The sequence below is a fragment of the Megascapheus bottae genome, chromosome 20 (assembly GCF_031878675.1).
Source record: "Megascapheus bottae isolate mThoBot1 chromosome 20, mThoBot2.hap1, whole genome shotgun sequence".
NCBI classification, from domain to species: Eukaryota; Metazoa; Chordata; class Mammalia; order Rodentia; family Geomyidae; genus Megascapheus; species Megascapheus bottae.
In genome coordinates, this window is record NC_143528.1 from 26,626,881 (window position 1) to 26,647,094 (window position 20,214).

A 20,214-nucleotide genomic window follows, 5' to 3' on the forward strand; every position below is an offset into this window, starting at 1 on the left:
GGAAGTCAGATCTATAATTTACATCTAGCACAAAGCTCTCTCTTCCTCTAGAGAAATTAGTTGTTGGTACCCCCCCCCACACACACTCTCCTGACCCCATATAATCTTAATTGGCTCCTAAAGGCCTCATCCCACAATCCTATTTATAACTTTATAACCTATATCTAACTTTAAGAATTCCATTTCCAACACATGAATTGCAGGGGATTATCTCAAAATGATACGAGCAAGGGAATTTTAGTTTCAAAAAGAAATATATATATATTATATTAATTCCTTATATGCAATCATTAAAAAGTTAGGTTAACTTAAATTTTTATGGCAAGTGATTTCTTTGAGAGTCTGAGCCTACAAATAGAGCATACTGGAATGACTCATCACCACTAGGTAATAGATATAAAGAAAAAAATACCAATAAAGACTGTCTTTTTAAATTTTTTTTGCCAGTCTTGGGCTTGAACTCAGGGCTTAGACACTGTCCCTGAACTATATTTGCTCAATGCTAGGGCTGTATCATTTGAGCCACAGTGCCACTTCTGGCATTTTTTGCTGAGTAGTTTATTGGAGCTAAAAGTTTCACAGTTTCCAGTTGGTTTCAAACTGTGATCCTCAGATCTCAGCCTGTTGAGTAGCAAGGACTGCAGGTATGCGCTACCTGTGCCTAGATAAGACTGTGCTATCTTAACAGACCAGAAAACATCAATAGACACATTCTCCAAAGTGCATGTGAGAATTTCATTATATCAAAGAATTCTAATTTGAACTTAAGCCAACTGACTCATATTTCTTAAAGAAATCACTATTCAGATGTGGCTACAACCACTGCTCAGCAATAATTACAGGAAAATAAAAATGTATGCTACTCAATCATACCTGGTGTCAATGTCTCTTCCTCAAATTACTAACGTAAGTGACCTCCACTGAGGTCTTCAAACTCCTCAAACCTGTTTTCTCTCACACGGAAAATGATCACAATAATAACTACCTCATAGTTTGGTTGTAACTAACAAATGCAATTATACACGTATACACATACCATGGTAATATTTATATAGACTTGCTACAATGGCAGTCACTGATCTAAGCACTTGAGTTGTATTTATTTAACTTAGTGAATTGCATTATTCAACTTGTGATCTCCATGAAATAGGTAGTCTTATTAACCTCATTTTACTTATCCAAAGTCATATAGCTAATCAGTGATGAAGTTGGATTCAGACTCAAGAGAGTCCTGATGGCTAAGCAGCTGTTAAGGGGTGCTTTTCCCCAGAATCATGTTCAATCTTCAGTATTATAGGTCATAACCATTGTGAGGAAAAAGCTAATTCAGAATAGAAATTATAGGAATGTATATGTATTTATATATAAAATATAAATATTCCTATAAAAATAAAGATTTTCAGAGAGCTATACAAAATAATGAGGTCTCCAACTGATCTTTTTAACTATGAATTAAACTTTAATGACAAATCACTATGATGATAGAAATAGATAGCCAATGTGACTAGAAGTCAATAATGCTTTAATGCTATGAACATACAAACTGAGAAATGCATGTCAAAAAGTTGCAGATGATCCAAGTGCTGTGACTGTGATTCTAACTATTTGAAAGGCCGAGATTCTCACCAAATGTGCGAGGCATGCTGCTGCTCATGTGTCCTCCCAAGTATATGGGAGACAATAGATAAGCAGATCTAGTCTAAGGATAGCCTAGACAAAAAATAAAATCCTGTCTAAAAAATAACCTAAGAAGCAAAGGTAATAGAGCTCAAGTGGTAGATTGCCTGACTAGCAAACATAAGGCCTTGAATTCAAAATTCACAACTACCAACAAAGAAAGAATCAACAACAAGAAGAAAATACTAGAGGAGTATGGGCATGTTTATTGGGCAGATAAGTATCTTTAGAATGTAATATAAAATAAAAATAAAAGTTTAGTATAAAATACAATAAACTCTTGAAACATTTTTCTTCAAAAATATATTGAGAGATTTTCCCAATGTTTTTATTCTATTTTATTTTAGTTTTTGTTGGTGATGGGGCTTGAACTCTGGGCCCATGCCCTCTTCCTGAGCTCTTCAGCTCAAGGCTACCACCCTACCCCTTGAGCCACAGCTCCTTTTTCACAATGTTTATTTATAAAAATAATCAGAGTATGCAAGAAGTCTCACTATCTCAACCTTAATCCATTAAATCAATCAGAACTGGAAAGGGAGAGTGGAGTTGGGAGAGATGGGAGAGAATGATGGAATGAATGGCACTGATTGAGATGCATTGTACTCATTATTACAAATAATGTATCCTGTGTTTCTTTGCATCTGGCTTACTTCATTTAATATGATTTTTTCCAAGTTTTTCAATTTGCCAGTGCATGGGCCAATGCCATTTTTTGTGATGGAAGCATAGAATTCCATTATGTATATATACCACATTTTCTTGATCCACTCATCTACTGAGGGGCATCTGGATTGATTGCAAATCAATAATGCAATGAACTTGGTTGTGCTGATCTTAGTGTGGCCGTTTTGTGGTCATTTGGGTAAGTGCCCAGGAGTGGGACTGCTGGATCATAGGGATGCTCTATGCTTAATCTCTGAGGAACCTCTATACTGCTATACACTATACAGAGTGATTGAATAAGTTTACATTTCTATCAACAGTGTAGGAGGGTTTCCTTTGGCCACATCCTCATCAGCATCTGTTATTACTTCATTTTTTTTTATAATTGCCATTCTAAGTGGGGTGAGGTGAAATCTCAATGTAGTTTTGATTTCCATTTTTTTATTTTTATTATTATTATTTTTTTGCTAGTCCTGGGCTTGGGCTCCAGGCCTGAGCACTGTCCTTGGGTTTTGTCAAGACTAGAGCTCTACCACTTGAGCCACAACACCACTTTGGCTTTTTTCTATACATGTGGTACCAAGGAATCGAACCCAAGTCTTCGTGCATGCTTGGTAAGCACTCTACCACTGGGCCAAACTCCTGGCCCTGATTTGCATTTTTAGCTGTTTTTATTAAAGAATTTATTAACATTGATTTTTACATCATATTTCAAATGACGTGTTTAACAAACAAGTGTTCAAGAAGGGAATCTCTATATACAATCACAGGCACTTAGTTTTTAGAACATAATCAAAATTAGGCTAAGGGTTTGTATATCATAGATGAAATAAAGCATTATGTCTATAGAGTCATAGGTTTTTATGTCTGTGTAGTTATGTTTATATTTCCAATACCATGTCCATAGCATTGGGTATGCAAATATTGAGTTCTCGCTCTTGTACTGTTTGGTTCTAATAGACACATACTAAGGATACCATGTGCCTTTTGTTCTGATTCACATTTTTTTATGGCCAAATATGTTGAACATTTCTTCATGTGTCCATTCACCATTCATTCTTCCTCTTCATGGAAGTGTCTTTTTACTTCTTTAGCCCACTTGCTAATAGGATGGTTGTTTCATTGAGGATTGGTCTTTGGCAGCTTTATTTTTTGAGCTCTAAGTATACTTTAAAGATAACAGATTATGAAAGGGATTATGAAACTTCTCTGTACAACCATTTAAAGCTAATAAAACTAATTTATCAAAGAAAATAACTTAAAAAGTTAGTAATCACAATACATAGACTTGCCATCTAGGTAAAATTTCCCATTTTTTCTTGAGCATATCTCATATATATATCTGCACCGTTCTTTATTCATTTGGCCAGTAGAGAGCACTAACATAACATCATCTAGTTTGCAGTTTGGAAGACTTCCAAAGCAAAAAGACCCAGTCCCCTGGAAGGGTACCCAGCGATTAAGAAAATTACAATGCTTCTTGGTTTTTGCAAGAGAAATTTGATAACTTAGTGGGTACACTGAAGAAAGTGGGAGGAGTAGAACCCTCATAGGTTCTCAGCACATCAAGAAGAGGAAAAGGAAACTATAGTGCAAGGAACATGGAAAAGGTGGAGCAGTGCCACTGCAGCCTGGAGATTTTTAAGGACCTCAGGGTTAAGGATGTGTAAACAGGCTCAGAGTGCATTTGAGAGATTGCTTGAAGGTGGGAGCTGAGGTGAAGAAATACAGGCCACAAAGGAATAAATTGGAAGGCCAACTGCTGCTGCTGCAGTGTAAGGAGCTGAAGCAAAGGAATGGGGAGTGGACATGGAGAAGAAAAGATATTTAGGGGTCCTGACGCCTTGGTGGGTGCCTTTGCTTTCTACTAAAAGAGTGATTCTTCCCATGATTCCCTGTTTTGATTTGTTTTTAACAAATCAGATGCAATGCATAAGGGCTAATATCTATTTTGCTAGTACTCTGTTCGAGGCATAGTTTATATGCATTTCCCAATTGTTAGTTTACTAGTAATGAATCTGCAGCCCAAAGTGTTAAAGACACTTATTTGACTTTACACAGCTGAGGCAGAAGTGTAACAAAATCCAAACTCTTTTTGTTTGAATTCTTTTCACCATGGGCCCCCAAAGTACTTAATATCCTTTTATTTATCATTTTACCTGTCTTGTGTCTTTCCCTCTAAACCATGACCCCCATCCTTTCTTAAAAAGAGAACTTATTGGGCTTCTAATTTTCTTTCCTACCAGTATCCAGTTCTTCACTTTCCATATGCCACTGGTGGTCTTGAATTTGTAATAATATCTGGCTCCTATCAGACAGACAGATGCAAAATATTCTACCCACCTTTCCCCTTATGCTCAGCGAAGTCCTCCAACACTCCTTTCTGAAAACCATTTCACTCCCTATCTGCTGCTCTCTCTCTCTGCCTTTTCTCCAATCCCTTCCTGATAGAGGAACGAGATTTCTTCTTTTTTTAATACTCAGGCTCTATGAATTCCATTGATGGTGTTGTCTCTTTTCTGTCCCCTATGAGTCTTCCGCTCACTCACCACATACTTTCCTTACTCATGATTAAAATAAACACCTTCCTATGTTGCTTTCTCTATATTATTTTTCAAGACCCATTTTCTAATCTGTTATGAAGGCCTTGGCCTCAAAGGCTTCCCGATGACATAGATTTTACACATTCTCTGCCAAACCAGCCACCATCTACCAGCTGGCAAAGGAACTACACAAAGGATTCATTCTGCTGTAAATCTGTGTTTACCCCACCCCCTTCTCTTCCCAGGAGCTTAGACGACTTTGCTCATGAAAATAATGCCAAGGAATTAAGATATAGAATTAAATTGAAGCCTTCCCCTATTTTAGTGTGAGAAAGAGGAGAGAGACAAAGAGAGACAAAAAGGGGGTGGGGAGGGAGAGGGAGAGAGACTGACTTTGTGAACTAGCAAACTACCCCTGGCTAGATGTGCCTGGCACATGGCTAGGACTCAGATTCTACAGAGGAAAGGATCCCATGACCCACAATTTAATTCTGAACTTTGCAAAGCCAGGGTGGTTCAGGGAGCATTCCACAGCAGCAGTGATTCTTTAGGCTCTGGAATTCCTGTACTAACCTAATGACGCTCTTGCAAGCTCAAGATGACACACAACTGAAACAGGGCAGAGACTTGAGTATCAAGCAGATTCTTAGAAGTTCCAAGTATGGTAGGATTCTAAATATGAGGGTCACAACAAATGTCACATCTCATCTCCAATAGCTAAATTGCAGCAGTAACAGCAACAGCAGCAGCAGCAGCAGTAGTAAATAACGTTGTTACCCCTACCCTGTCTGAACACCCACACGAACCTGAGATGAGAGTCACACGGAAACTTTAAGACAAAAGAGCAACCCCTTCCCGTTTTGTTTTGTTGTTGTTCTTGTTGTTTGTTTGCTCAGCGTGCTGTGTGCTTGCTTTTGTAGTCTGCGCTCTGCCATTCGGGGTGGCCTTTCCAGATCTGGAAGAAAAGTCTGTTTCAGAAAGACCATGTCAGGTTTTCCCCGGATGGGCGGATTGGCTCTCCACCAGCAGCGCAGCCACTGACCCGGCCTTGACCGCGCTGTGTAGCTGAGAGCCAGGCCAAAGGTCTCCAAGCTCGCCACCCTCCGTCCTCCCCGCGCTGCGGAGCAGGTGACACACACTTGGTCGCGGGGCCCCCTAGCGCTGGTTTGACAGCCTCCTCCCCGCCCACTGGCGGGATTAGAGCCGCGGCCCCGGCAGCGCACGCCCGTCCGCCGGCCCAGGGGGCCATAAAAGCTGCAGCCGGCGGTGCGGGCCGGCGCAGAGACGCGGAGCCGACCCACCTCGCCCACCTCGCGCCCACCACGCGCCCCGGCCTCAGCGCACCATGCATGTGAACGGCAAAGTGGCTCTGGTGACTGGCGCCGCACAGGGCATTGGCAGAGCCTTTGCAGAGGCGCTGCTGTTCAAGGGGGCCAAGGTAAGTCCTCTACCACCCCCTCTCCCCGGTCCCAGACATCTGCCAGGTCCTCGGAGGGGCCCGGAAAGAGGGGCGGGGGGATCGGGACGCGCCCTGGCCCTCTCTCCTGTTCCAAACTCTTGCTGTGTTGCAGGATCTTGAGCAGCCTGCGCAAACAGCCAGAAAAGCTTGACTTTAATGGCCTGGTTGCAAGTTTAAGGGAGTCTAAGAGAGGAGTGCGTTGTTTATGTGTGTGTGTGTGTGTGTGTGTGTGTGTGTGTGTGTGTGTGTGTGTCAGGGTGCGCGCGCGCGCGTACACACACACACACACGTGTGAATTTCAGCTCCAGATGCCGCCGCCCCTTGTTTCCAGGTAGCGCTGGTGGATTGGAATCTGGAGGCAGGTGTCAAGTGCAAGGCCGCCCTGGACGAACAGTTCGAACCTCAGAAGATTCTGTTCATCCAGTGTGATGTGGCTGACCAGGAACAACTGAGAGGTAAGACCAGACCTGGGAAGCAATCCATCAACTTGGAACACGCCCTGAACATGCAACAACCTGAAGGCAGCTGGGGACGAGCGAGTTAGCAAGGCGAGTGGCTTTCCTAGCCACAGCCCCAGAGCCACAACAGCGAAGGAAAGGACCAAGGCCATTGGAAGATCGCTTTTATTTTAGTCATTGGCCAGCACATAAATGCAATCATAAAGCCTTTGTGTATCCAAAGACAATGCTGCTAGGGTGATTATTAAACGAGTGAAATTGCAGAGGGCCCTTGGAAGTTAAAACAGGCTCAGGGACCCCAGGCAAACAAACCTCAGCAAAGAGGAAGAGAATCCAATGACATTTAATGAAAGTGTGTGTGTGTGTGTGTGTGTGTGTGTGTGTGTGTACTAGCATTCAAATAATCACATGTTTTTTGATGACTTTCTGCCCCCTGGAGATAGTACTTTAAAATAACTGCTTGGGGTTAGAATTGGAGAAGAAAACTTTCTACCAGCCTTTCTGTTTCTCTGTACTGTATCAAAATAGACCAATCCATTTGTGAAGTATCACATAATATTAGCATAGACAATAAACGTATGGGTGGTAAATAGAACCCCAAGAACTTTCCTAAAATTATTACTTTTCAGGCAAGAACAAATAGCGTATTTGTAGGTCACGAAGTTTTATTCAAAGGGACTGAATAGATAGGTACATCTTAGATCCAGGAGTCAGAAAATATCTGTGGAATCCAGCCCAATGTTCCTGTGAAAAGCACAGTGAAGTGTGAATTTCTTGTAAAGTTTTCAGGTATTGTGAAAAAGTGAAAATGAATTTGCATGGAAGAAACGAGTATACCTAAAGTTCAAGGAGATCAATTTAAAGGAAATTATTCAATGAAAATCTGAAAATGCATATCAAGCTCTACAACAAAGAAAATCAAGCATGAGTATAACAAATCTGTAAACACAACGCTAGCATATCATAATTTTGCTAGAGGGTAATTTTGTTAAAGGAACATAATATTGTGGTTCAATGATACAGTCATATCAAATTCCAGAATCCATTCTGGTAAGAAAGGAAGCAATATAGATAAACTGAATGTCATTTCTGTCTCAATTTATAGTTTCACACACAATTATTATCCTCAGTTATTGTCCTCTCCATTATTTGAAATCAGTACCTTGGCTCTTGATAAAGTATTTCATAAGGGTAAGTGATTGTGCACGAAACACAGGCATAGCACTGATTGTTTTACTTTTAGGATTTAATATTGTCTACCCTTTCAAAACTATTTAGTTTCACCAAAATTTACACACACACACACACACACACACACACACACACACGTGTGCGCACAGCTGGAAAACTTTGAGGAAATAGCCTAAACCGAAGTCACTTTATAAATTAACAGAGTTAGGTAAATTATAAAAAGGGCCACATAATAGATGTTAGCAAGCTCTAAATTATGTTACTTCTCCCACCATTCAATGTGATGGCAGAAACAAGATGATACATACCATTAAGACACAGTATAAAGAATGCAGTGGAGATAAGAAAAAGAGTTTTAGTTGTATGTGCATATTTAATAACCTGTCTTTCTATAAATCAGGGACTATTTCTGTAGAGCTATATAGGGAGGGAGGAACTTAGAATAAAAGAGGGGTGGGAATAAAAGAAAAAATTGTCTTCCCAGGATGACCTTTCCTGGAACTAATTTGAGATGTGAAAAACAGGTTTTCTTTAAAAAATTTCATGAAAATTAATGAACTGTTTTTACTCGTTGTTATTCTTTTCAATTCAAGGAGAATGAATGTAAAGAGCGTCTGGTAGAGTGCAACCTTTGATAATGTCTATGCATGGTGATTTATCCCTTTAGGTACTAGTTAATTCAGGCTTTCCCAAATATGTTTGGTGGCTATGCATAGTTCTATTCTATGAATATGTTTCAGTCAAAATAAGCCTTCTATGCTCTTTTGTATTTAAAGAACATATATGCTAGCCTAGAGATCTAAGAATGTATTTCTATCATATGGGAAAATAATCACATTCTTACCAATAGTCTGTTGTGAGAGAATCACAATGAGTGGCAAAGGACCCACAGAAACAGTGTTAGGCATCAGAGGATATAAACATTTTTCTGAGAGCCACGAGTTTGGCCTAGTTGTAGAGTGTTTGTCTACCATGCTGAAGACCTGGGTTCGATTCCTCAGTACCACATACATAGAAAAAAGCCAGAAATGGTGCTGTGGTTCAAGTGGTAGAGCTCTAGCCTTGAGAAAGTCCAAGGACAGAGGCCAGCCAGACCCTGAGTTCAAGGCCCAGGACTGGCATAAAAAAGCTTTTCTGAAAGGCACTAGATATCTCAATACTAAGATGCTAAAGCTGAGTTTAAACATCAATGTGCATATAAATATGTTAAAGATACATTAAAGTGTTATTCTAATTTAATAACTATGTGGTATTTATAAAATACTTTGTTGTTGTTCTTTATTTTTTTGTGTGTGTCAGTCCTGGAGCTTAAATGCTAAGCCTGTGCACTGTCCCTGAACTTCTTTGCTCAAGGCTAGCTCTCTAACACTTGAGCTACAGCTTTACTTACAGCTTTCTGTTGGTTAACTGGAGATGAGTCTTACAGACCTTCCTGCCAGGCTGATTTCAAACCATGATCCTCAGATCTCAGCCTCCTGAGTAACTAGCATGAAGCCCTGTCAAAATTCTACAATTTTAACAAAACCTCAAGTACTGCTGATTAATAGTGCTGGTCCAGAAACCACATGTTAAGAAGCAAGGAAATAAGTCACATCAAATGAGTATAATTTTTACTAGGCGGGTAAATAAAATAAAACATCATTTCAAATCACAGGATATGTAATCAATGTATGTATAAAAATTAAAAGAATCCCTGTAATGTCTGTTTTTTTAATCAGATACTTTTAGAAAAGTTGTAGACCACTTTGGAAGATTGGATATTTTGGTCAATAATGCTGGAGTGAATAATGAGAAAAACTGGGAAAAAACTCTTCAAATTAATTTGGTAAGCTCTCCTAACTATGCTTGTTGTCTAACATTTAGTGATGTGATATCTAAGAAGAAAAATGTTTATTGTATTCATAGAAAAAAACAGTGACTGACTACATAGTAAAGTTCAGAATGCTAAACTTGAAGCCCTTTCTTTTATAAATTGAAATGCACCTGATGCTTATACTTGTGAAAACAAGTACAACTTCAAGTGTTAGGAAGACAAGAAAAACACAATTGATTGCATAACTCTGGAGTTGGCATACTCTTAATTTGGCAGGCCAAATGTCCTACTATTTGTTTCTGTATAACTTGTAAACAAAAAATGACTTTTGCATTTTAAGTGGTTAAAATAACATGATATATAAAGATGAAATTTAATTTTTGCATGGTATACAGTTTTATTTGCACCCAGCCTGAGGCATTTCGTTACATATGATTAGTGGTTGCTGTTATGCTGATGGCACAGGTGAAATATGTACTACAGCATTTGACCTTTTAAAGAAACCTTGAAGCTGGACATAGTGGCTCATTCCTGTAATCTTAGCTCTTCAGGAGGCTGAGATCTGAGGATCTAGGTTCAAAGCCCACCCAGACACGAAAGTCTGTGAAGCTCTTCTCTCCAACGAATCACAAAAAAACTCTGGAAGTTGCACTGTGGCTCAAGTGGTAGAGCACTAGCCTTCCTTGAGCTGAAGAGCTCGGGAACAGCTTCCAGGCCTAGAGTTCAAGCCCGTGACCAACCAAAATAATTGACTTAAAGTATTTATTTAGAAAATAGGGTGTGTGTGTGTGTGTGCGTGTGTGTGTGTGTGTGTGTGTGTGCTGTACTGGAGTGTGAACTCAGGGCCTCATACTTAGTCCAAGGTTTTAATCACTTGAGCCATGCCTCCAGTCCTTTTGCTTTGAGAGCAGTTTGCAGATAGTCTCCATTTGCATGATTTGCCATGGACCTCATCCTCCTACTTCTGCCTCTCAAGTATTTGGAATTACAGGTTTCCTGACTTAGAAAATAAATCTTAATGTAATGCAAGGCAAGCATCAGGAAATAAAGCTGGGTCAGGAAAAGACCATTGAGCTTAAAATTGCTTATGAATCTAATAACTTGATATTTAATTTGTTTTTATGTTATTCCCTATTTTCTAACTATAATATTTTGATTCATCCCATATTTCCAGATATTAGTACCACATAATTTTTTCTTGCTTTACACTTACCTTCTTATTCCTTTAGGTACATTTGTATTCCTTTTTTATACATATTATGCATTTTATTCCTTTTTATACCTTTTTATTCACATTCACTTGTTCATTGCTTTATCTTGAAATTGTAAGTAATCTTTTGTTAAATCTCTTTTGGTGTTGTAGTCTGGGTTTGAGTTTTTTCATCTGTGCTTATATATTCATGAATTTAAACAATTCATGTTTACTTTTAATTTTCTATTTTATATTCTAATGCTTATTAGTTTGCTTTATTGTTTTTCCTTTCCTTTCATAAACTCATTGGACAGCTTTAATTTTTTCCAACTAGTAAGAAAATTATATTTTTTAATTTAGTGGTTATTTCTGATTTATTAAAAATCATAATTCTGGGCCAGGAGTTTGGCCTAGTGGTAGAGTGTTTGCCTAGCATGTACAAATACCCGGCTTTGATTCCTTGGTACCACATACATAGAAAAAGCTGGAAATGGTGCTGTGGTTGAAGTGGTAGATCTCTAGCCTTCAGAAAGCCCAAAGACAGTACTGAGGCCCTGAGTTCAAGCCCCAGGACTGACAAAAAAATCTCATACTTCTTTACAGTGTTCATTACCTTATATAAAATTTTGAGTACATAGTTGGAAATTAAAGCAATTATGAGTATGTTTTCTTAAACATATGCCACTTTCCAAAACCACATGAAATCATGAGAAAACACAAACTACAGAGAAGCTGTCTTCCTATTTTTATAACTTCTGTTATTGAAATATCAGAAATTACTACAAGTATTGTTATAGATAAGTGTCAGTAGGATATTAAAGTTCTATTTTTCATGGACACTCATTATATCTTTTCTTTGAGAAATAGCTACAATTAGAGCTACTATTGAGAAACATGAAAACATACACGGACCAGATTCAGATGATTTCTTTCAGATAACATAGCGTATGTGTGTAGATAAACAGTAAGTATAGATAAATACATTGCAAGCAGGAAAGAACGTACATCATCTATAGACAAAAATAATTTAGGTGACAAAATTTTATGATATCTCTTTTTATACAACAAGTTTTTCTTGGTGTCTTCTGTCATATGCCACTTCTTAGCTTAACTTCAGATATTGCTTAAATATATAAAGAACACAACATAACCTTTGTTAGTCATATGAATGTTAAATATGTGTTCATTCTCCTACCTACGCTCATTGAAAATTACGCTGAACAATCCTTATCTTTTCCAAGGCCCTGTTGTCTAATGAAAATATTTGTATGCGGTTTGTATAAACTTTGTTTGCCAATTCTATTCTAGATACAATTTGCTTCCTTGGTCTTATGCAATTCCACATTGTCAGAGATAACTACTGAGCTAGAGAACTTTATCATACATCTTTCCATCTCCCCTTTTCCTTTTCTTTCTTTTGGTGTGTGTGGGAGGGACAGGGGGAGAGATTGAAAAGAAGGTCTTTCAGATGCTAAGCACTTACTCTACCATTATTTTTTTTCTTCCAAACTCCATATATCCCTCTCTCTTCTGAAATCTTCTGCAACTTATTTCTTCCATTCTTATGGAGTTTACAAACTTATTGGAATTATTTTATTCCTTTTTTATAGATTTCTGGTATTTATTTTTTATTTTTTTATATTTTTATTGTAATTAGTAGAAGGGTTATATTATATTCGCCAGATAGATGATGCATTACTTAACAAGCATTGCTATCCTTTCTCATGTTTTGGAATTAGAGGTTAGCATAAGTTATATAATTATGCTAACCTCTTTCCAGACATGCAACTCTTAGTTCATTTCTTTACAGAGTAAAGATTCAATGAATATTTATTGAATGAATAGCCAGATGTATAATATTTTGCATCCTAGTATTTATTTCTGCATTTAGGCAATTTCCTAATAGATCAGTACTATGAAACAGTATCTTTTGTCCTTCCACCTTCATCATTGAATAAATTTACCCCTTCCTTAATCTTCATTCTGCTGATGTCACCACTCTTCCCATGCGAGAAAAACACTAAAATCTCTCCAAGCTTTGTTTTGCTGTTCTATACTTCCTCCTTAGTCACAGCAACAGCTGTGTTATTTATAGCTGCAGAGCTTACAAGGAATGTGCAAGGAAGAATGAGCTGGGAAAAACTATCGAAACAGAGATAGATTTTTACATTGAGTATTGGTTAAAAAAAAAAAAGCTCTGTAATGAGCTTCTTTTACTTTTAACTTTTTGAGCTATTAATAGGCCTTCACTCATCTAACCTAGGTGGACATTAGAATCTAATCAAGATAAAACTAACATTTTTTTGTTGGTCGTGGGGCTTGAACTCTTGGCCTGGGTGCTGTCCCTGAGCTCTTCAGCTCAAGACTAGTGCTCTATCACTTGAGCCCCAGTACCACTACCTCATAAATGATTTTTACCTAGAAATAGTATATGCTTAGGGGTCAGAACTAAGGTTCAATCCTAAATCTACCATGGCGAACAGTTTCTCCAATCTGAAAGTTAACAATTTGTGAAAAAGGGAAATTAAACATACTACTGCTGAGGACTAAACCTACTACTGCTGAGGTTAAAATAAAACCATAATTTATGTAAATGATAAAGCAAATGCTCCTGTGTTTGATGAATTACATTACCATTTCAGTACAAAATCCTACATATCCTTATTTTTTGTTGTTTTGGTTTTTGGTGCTGGTTCTGGTACTTCATCTCAGGGCTTTTGTCTTTTGTTCTTTTTATGGTGTTTTTAAGGTACTGGGGTTGAACCTAGAACATTGTACTTTCTAGGGAAATACTTTGCCAGTGATATATATCCCAATCCTTATATTCTCATTTTAATTTTTGTATGAAGTAGACTCTTCTGCCTGCTCTAATGAGGAATTGAGGAAATGGATAGAAATAAATGTGTTTCCTTTGTTGACTTCCAAGGAAGCCGATTAAAAATTAAATTGATAGTTTTTTGTTCCATTACTAGTCAGTCTAATATATCTGAAAAAGATCCAATTGAACTGTAGTAGGAAGAGTTTCCTAAGTGCAGGTAATTCTAACAAGGGAGAAGAAAATAATTGTAGCACTAAAACAAAACCAAAAAAAGAGAAAATATTAGCATGAAAAGTAAAGGATAAGGGGAGATTTTTAGAAAAAAAATGTTTCACTCAATATTCTTTGAGAACTAGGTTGGAGCCGTACATACACTTAAGAGGAGCAGCAAAATAGAAATAAAATAGGAGAGATGGAAGAATAACAGATTGAAAGTGTCAGTAGTGAAAAAGTGTGTGTGTGTGTGTGTATGTATGTGCACGCGTGTGTGTGCACGCACACACAAGTGGGCATTTCATAGGAAGACATACCCCCTTATAAGGCATATAAATAATGGCATCATATTTGTCCATTTATCTTCATTACTAGGGTATTTTTCTCAATATAGGAGGACTTCGGAAAGTGCTTTAAAGTTAAAGAATGCTATAATTAATGGAAGCAATTAAAATTTGGAATACAACTGAATTTTTTCACTACTACATATGATAATTATCTCCTCAGAACCAAATAAATGTGTTCACTGGAATTTTTTTTGTCAGTAATCAAATAATTTCTTTAATCTTTGACCACTGTAAACCAGATAAAAGATTTTGTTGTTGTTGTTTAAAAGTCAAGTAAAGTTTTCCCCCCTTCCCTATCAAATTTCAAATAACCAAATACAAATAAATTCAATATATCAGATAACAAAGTGAGATACTATAACAATATGAGATAACCAAGGGACAGCAAAGGAGATGAGAGACAACATAGTACATTAAGGACAACAATCATTCATTATATGGCTTTTGTTTCGATATCCTGGAGGTCCTTTCAATTAGCTTCATACTATATGGCCTTATGTATCAGGATTTTGCTCTATTGCAGATCTCTGCTAGTAGAGCCCAAGGTTTCTACTGATTATGACAAATGAGGGAAACCATTGAGCCTGAGTTCCTTTGAGTCTGGCTTACTTCACTTAATATGATTTTTTCTAAGTCTTTCCATTTCCTAACAAATGGGGCGATGTCATTCTTTCTGACAGCATCATAGAATTCCACTGTGTACAAATACCACATCTTGTTGATCCACTCATCAACTGAGGGACATCTAGGTTGGTTCCATATCTTTGCTATGGTGAATAGTGCTGCAATGAACATTGTTGTGCTAGTGGATTTAGTATGCCCTTGTTTCTGGATGGTTGGGTAAATGCCAAGTAGTGGAATTGCTGGGTCATAGGGGAGTTCTGGGTGGGGGGTGGTGGGGGGAGGGAAATGGGTACCAAGACATGTGAAAGGGTATCAATGTAAGTGAATTAATGCACCTTCTATCTGGCAAATATCATGTAACCCTTTTACTAATTACAATAAAAAAACACACACACAAAAAAAAAAGAAACAAAGATACGTTAGGACAAGTATTTTGTGGCCTTCTAATTTTCCTGAAGAAACTGAACATTTTGCTTTGTAGTTGTAGGAGTTTCTTCTATTTCCATCCTTTCAGATCTCATCATTTACTGGGTGGTTAGCCTACAACAGCTGGAGGTGAAAACAACACTCAGAATAACTTTCATTTGATATTAAAAATTCTCAAACTCTCAAAAAAAATAAAAAAAAAGAAAAGTCAAGTAAAAACCGGGTGCAATGGCTCACGCCTGTAATCCTAGCTACTCAGGAGGCTGAGAACTGAGAATCACAGTTCAAAGCCAATGGGGCACAAAAGGACCTGAGGCTCTTATCCAATTAACCTCTAGAAAACGGGAAGTGAGGCTTGACTCCAGGGTAGGTCGGTAGCCTTGAGCTGAAGAACTCAGGGACAGTGCCCAGGCCCAGAGTTCAAGCCCCAGAAACAAACAAAAACAAAAAGAAAGTCGAGTACAAGTGTGGTGGCTCAAGCTGTGATTGAAAGGATTACTGTTCAATATTAGTCTAGGCTGGCAAGATGCTGTAATCCTAGCAACTCAGGAGGCTGAGATCTGAGGATCAGGTTTCAAAGACACCCCTGCACAAAAGTCTGTGAGATTCTTATCTCTAATTAACCACCAGGAAAGCAGAAGTGGCACTGTTGCTCAAAGTGGTAGAGCACTACCCTTAGCTGAAGAGCTCAGGGAGAGCACCCAGGCCCAGAGTTCAAGCCCCTGAGCAGCAAAAACAAAAGACAACGGTAACATCAAAATATAAGCTTAAACTGAAATGTCTGTGTCTTTTATATTGGTTTTGCCTTCAGGAGACTTGTTTAATGCCTATCCATTTCTGTCATCCCATACATCCCAAAGAAATGTATAAAGGGAGCAATTCATCATATCTTTAAGCTTTTCTTGTGGACAATTAAAAAACATTCTTCACTAGCATCCTGTTTCTGAGCAACCACATGTGGTGAATGCCCCTCCAGATCTCAGTTTCACCTGCCAGACCTGAATCTTATGCTAACTCCCAGAGCAGCTGCATTCAAAGAGAATAGAATTTCTATGAATGAATTCAATTGGTCAGTGTCTACCCCAAGCCTCTGCTTTATGAAGAAGCAGAATCAAATTTTTCGTAGAAGTAAAATGAGGAGAAAATGAAAAAAAAAGGAAATCAGAAGTATAAACTATTGTAAGTTCCAAGATCTCAGAGAATTAAACACTGTAGACAAACGTGAATGACTTAGATATTAGAGGCATATGCTAAAAGCAAACAAACCAACAAATGTAACTTAGGACAGAAGAGAGAATGGAATTCTAAGAGATGCTGAGCACTGAATTAAATTGTAGAACACTGTCGAAATATATCCTTCATTATAAAAATCTCATATTGAGTTACTGAATGAAGTGAGATCTTCTAAGGATATAAGCCAATTATTTGTAGGCAAATATAAGAGAGACTCCCGGAACTTAATAAGTAGCTTTATACTTAAAAATTTACAAGATTTTTTCATTGATGATATATGCAGAAGTCTCTGGCTATTTGAAATAGCAACAGTAAATTTAGTGCATGAATGTATGATAAAATACTAATGAATCTCCTTTTTTCACATAAATGTCTATATTAGGTTTCTGTTATTGGGGGAACCTATCTTGGTTTGGATTACATGAGTAAGCAGAATGGAGGTCAAGGTGGCGTCATTATCAATATGTCCTCCTTAGCAGGTAAGGGGAACTATTACATTAACAGTAATATGTTCATGCCATTTAATCTTTAAGTTATGGACCATCAACTTAGATTTGATATTAAAACCTTGATTTTTTATGTCTTATGGAATTTTTTATTCTAAAACTTGAGTATTCAAAAATTTGAACTATTATTTATTGTTATATATAAATATAATATATTATGTAATACAATCATATAATAAATCATATCAAATTATATAATGTAATTATATATCATATTATACAATATTATATACACTAGATTTATAAAGTATTTAAATACTACTTAAACACATATAAATATATATATTCCAAGAGTTACTGGTTTTAAGAGATTATTTTAACCCTTCTAAGCAATAATGCAAAATGAAAGCACTTTTAACAAAATATAAAGAACTAAAGTAAAGCCCTATTCTTCAATCTTCATCTGCAGTACTTGGGGAGCCAGGCATAATATTTTGAGCTACCTAAATCTGAATCAGTTGTTGATTCTTGGCATTTTTCCCTACTTATCTAGAAATCATTATCAGATAGTCTCTAAACCACTATAAAGCTGCTGTCTGAGGAGATTTACAAATCTTCTTTAGACACTCTGAAATACAGAGAAGCATTTAATTTTCTCTGGTTACTTAAAGTCAAAATGACATCCTTAATGCTATTAACCACCCTAATTCTGTAATTTGTTCCAGATAATCTGGTTACTTTTCCTAATAGGACATCTGTTTATAAATTGTATCATTTCAATTCTCATGATGCATTAAATGGTGAAAGCTGGAGTATTACTAGAAAGAGCTGTGTACTCTAGACAAGGCCAAATTTTAGGTTCATGGAGACTTAAATTCTAAAGGCAAAAGGGTGAAGCTAAAGTATACTATATGCTGAAGTAAATGACTATTAGTCTTGTTTCATTCATACAGATATAACAGTGAATTAGTATCTTGATCTTTCCGACGTCTTGCATCTAAAGTAAGAGATGCTATTATCTTCCTTTCTTATTTGTCCCTTTATCTTGTCTTACTAAAATAAATCCTTGCTGAAACTTCATAAAAATGAGTCATTAAAAACTCAGTGAGAAAATTGTTCTTTTTTTTGTTGTTCTGGCACTGTTACAACTCAATAACTATGCTGGCATTCCAAGCTACTTTTCTTTGGGACTAGGCAACAACCCCATTTGGAATGTGTATCCTTGCACAATCTGCTTGGTCTGTAACTTGCTCCAATTTTCCCTTGGCACTCTTCCTTCCAGATGCAGACCTCCACATCTGTCATATTTATTCTATCCCTTGTATTTATTCATTCTGTCCCATTCCTGTTCTCTGTCTACTATCCAAGGCTTTCACTAACTCATGATCATCTCACAAAACCTTGAAAAATATCTCCTACTAGTTTATCCTCTACTCAAGAATCTCTATTCTTTTTCCCATTATGAGGTTAATTTAAAAAATAAAAGTTGTATAATAATAGAAAGTAAAAGAACATCTCTTAAATCTTCACTATTTTGTCAGAAATACTACCAACCATGTTATGTTTTCAGGGTGGGACACAGAGATAGAAATCAGAACACCAGAATACCTCACAGGAATTATCAAAGTGAAGTTCTTTATGCTGTCTTTTTGTGCATTTCCCAAACCTTTCTTTCTTTGTAATGTTTTCTGCTAAGTCTAGGTAAGGTGGAACTCCGGGAAACCTTCAGTTTAAACAGGGTAGTTCTCATGATCTCTTAAAATGGTATCATAATGAAACCTTAAGCTGACCACTGATTTGAGCAAAGAGGTTAATGAGTAATGGACACTGACATAGAGTTTCAGATACAATTAATGAGCTTAACAAACAAAGGAGTGAAGTGGAGAGTATGTGGTTCTTCATCGTTGTTGACCACAGAAACACTGCTAGTTTGGTTTTCCTTTGTGAACATTACATCCAATCCTTTTCTCACATTCATTCTTAACTACTAAAAGAAGCCATGAGACTTAAGATCCAAGAACAATAGTTGCCTGGAATGTCCCAAGAAGCAAAACATTTCAGGTGAGATAAAACTTTGACCATCTTCCTTTGTTTCTAGGCCAAAGATGAGAAAATTACATGCTATCATTCTTGACAACTGTTCTTGGTATGAGGAAGGGCCCATAATTACAACCGTAAATTTTTACAACATTGAAGTCAACACCTGGCTATGCCATTCCACAATTAGTTTTATAAGCCCTTACAATAGAGGTTAATTCAGTGATCTTCAATTTATATTTATAGAAATAACCTCAAAATTTCTACATAAATCGACAAGCATAATGAGAAGGAGCAGTAGTAATGCAGTTTTCTTTTTTTTGTATTTTAGCAGATGTCATATGATAGGTGTTGATCCTGGATTGCAATGAGTCACATGCTAAGGGTCATGAGTTTGTGAGCCATACTTCCTCCTCAGCTAGCCACAGTTCCCCAGGTTATTACAGAGATATTGTCCATTTGGCTGCCTCTTGTTTTAAAGTCTTTCAAGACACACATATTAGAAAGCAGTAGGTAACGTGGAATATTTATTAGTGACCCTTTGGAGCCATGGATATATTATGTAACTAATTTGGAAAAACTAATGTAGAAATAGAACTTTAAAATTATAATTTTCATTTATTTCATTCATTTTTTTATTGTTGGTCATGGGTCTTGAACTCTGGGCCTGGGTACTGTCCTTGAGCTCTTATATTCTACCACTTGAACTGCAGCTCCACTTCGGGTTTTCTAATGGTTAGAGAAGAGTCTCATGGACTTTTGTGCCCAGGCTGGCTTTGAACTGTGATCTTCAGATCTCAATCTCCTGAGTAGCTAGGATTATAGGCATAAATTGCTTGTCTAAGTAACTCTCTTATTAATTCTACAAGAGATAGTAATAATGATGATGATGATGATGATGATGATGATGATGATGATGATGATGATAAGGGAAAAGAGCCTGGGGAAATGAATACTTTTCTAGAACAGGGGTCATTCAATGTTAATTTGCAGAAACATTCCCTAGGGACTCTGTCAAATACACATTCTGACTCAGTGGGACTTTGTACTAGGTCCTGAAATTGCAGTCCCTGT

The 20,214-nt window shown here is 37.2% G+C and overlaps 1 protein-coding gene across 1 annotated transcript in view; it reads left to right on the forward strand.

The window, feature by feature from the left end:
- The first annotated feature begins 6,026 nt into the window (after window positions 1–6,026).
- The window catches only part of Hpgd (15-hydroxyprostaglandin dehydrogenase), a 29,101-nt gene continuing 14,913 nt past the window's right edge, over window positions 6,027–20,214 (forward strand). Inside the window, exons 1-4 of the mRNA XM_090353782.1 lie at window positions 6,027–6,321; window positions 6,674–6,797; window positions 9,710–9,816; window positions 17,040–17,136. Coding sequence (XP_090209908.1) covers window positions 6,229–6,321; window positions 6,674–6,797; window positions 9,710–9,816; window positions 17,040–17,136 — 421 coding nt within the window. The 5' untranslated portion in view covers window positions 6,027–6,228. The remainder of the gene's footprint in view (window positions 6,322–6,673; window positions 6,798–9,709; window positions 9,817–17,039; window positions 17,137–20,214) is intronic.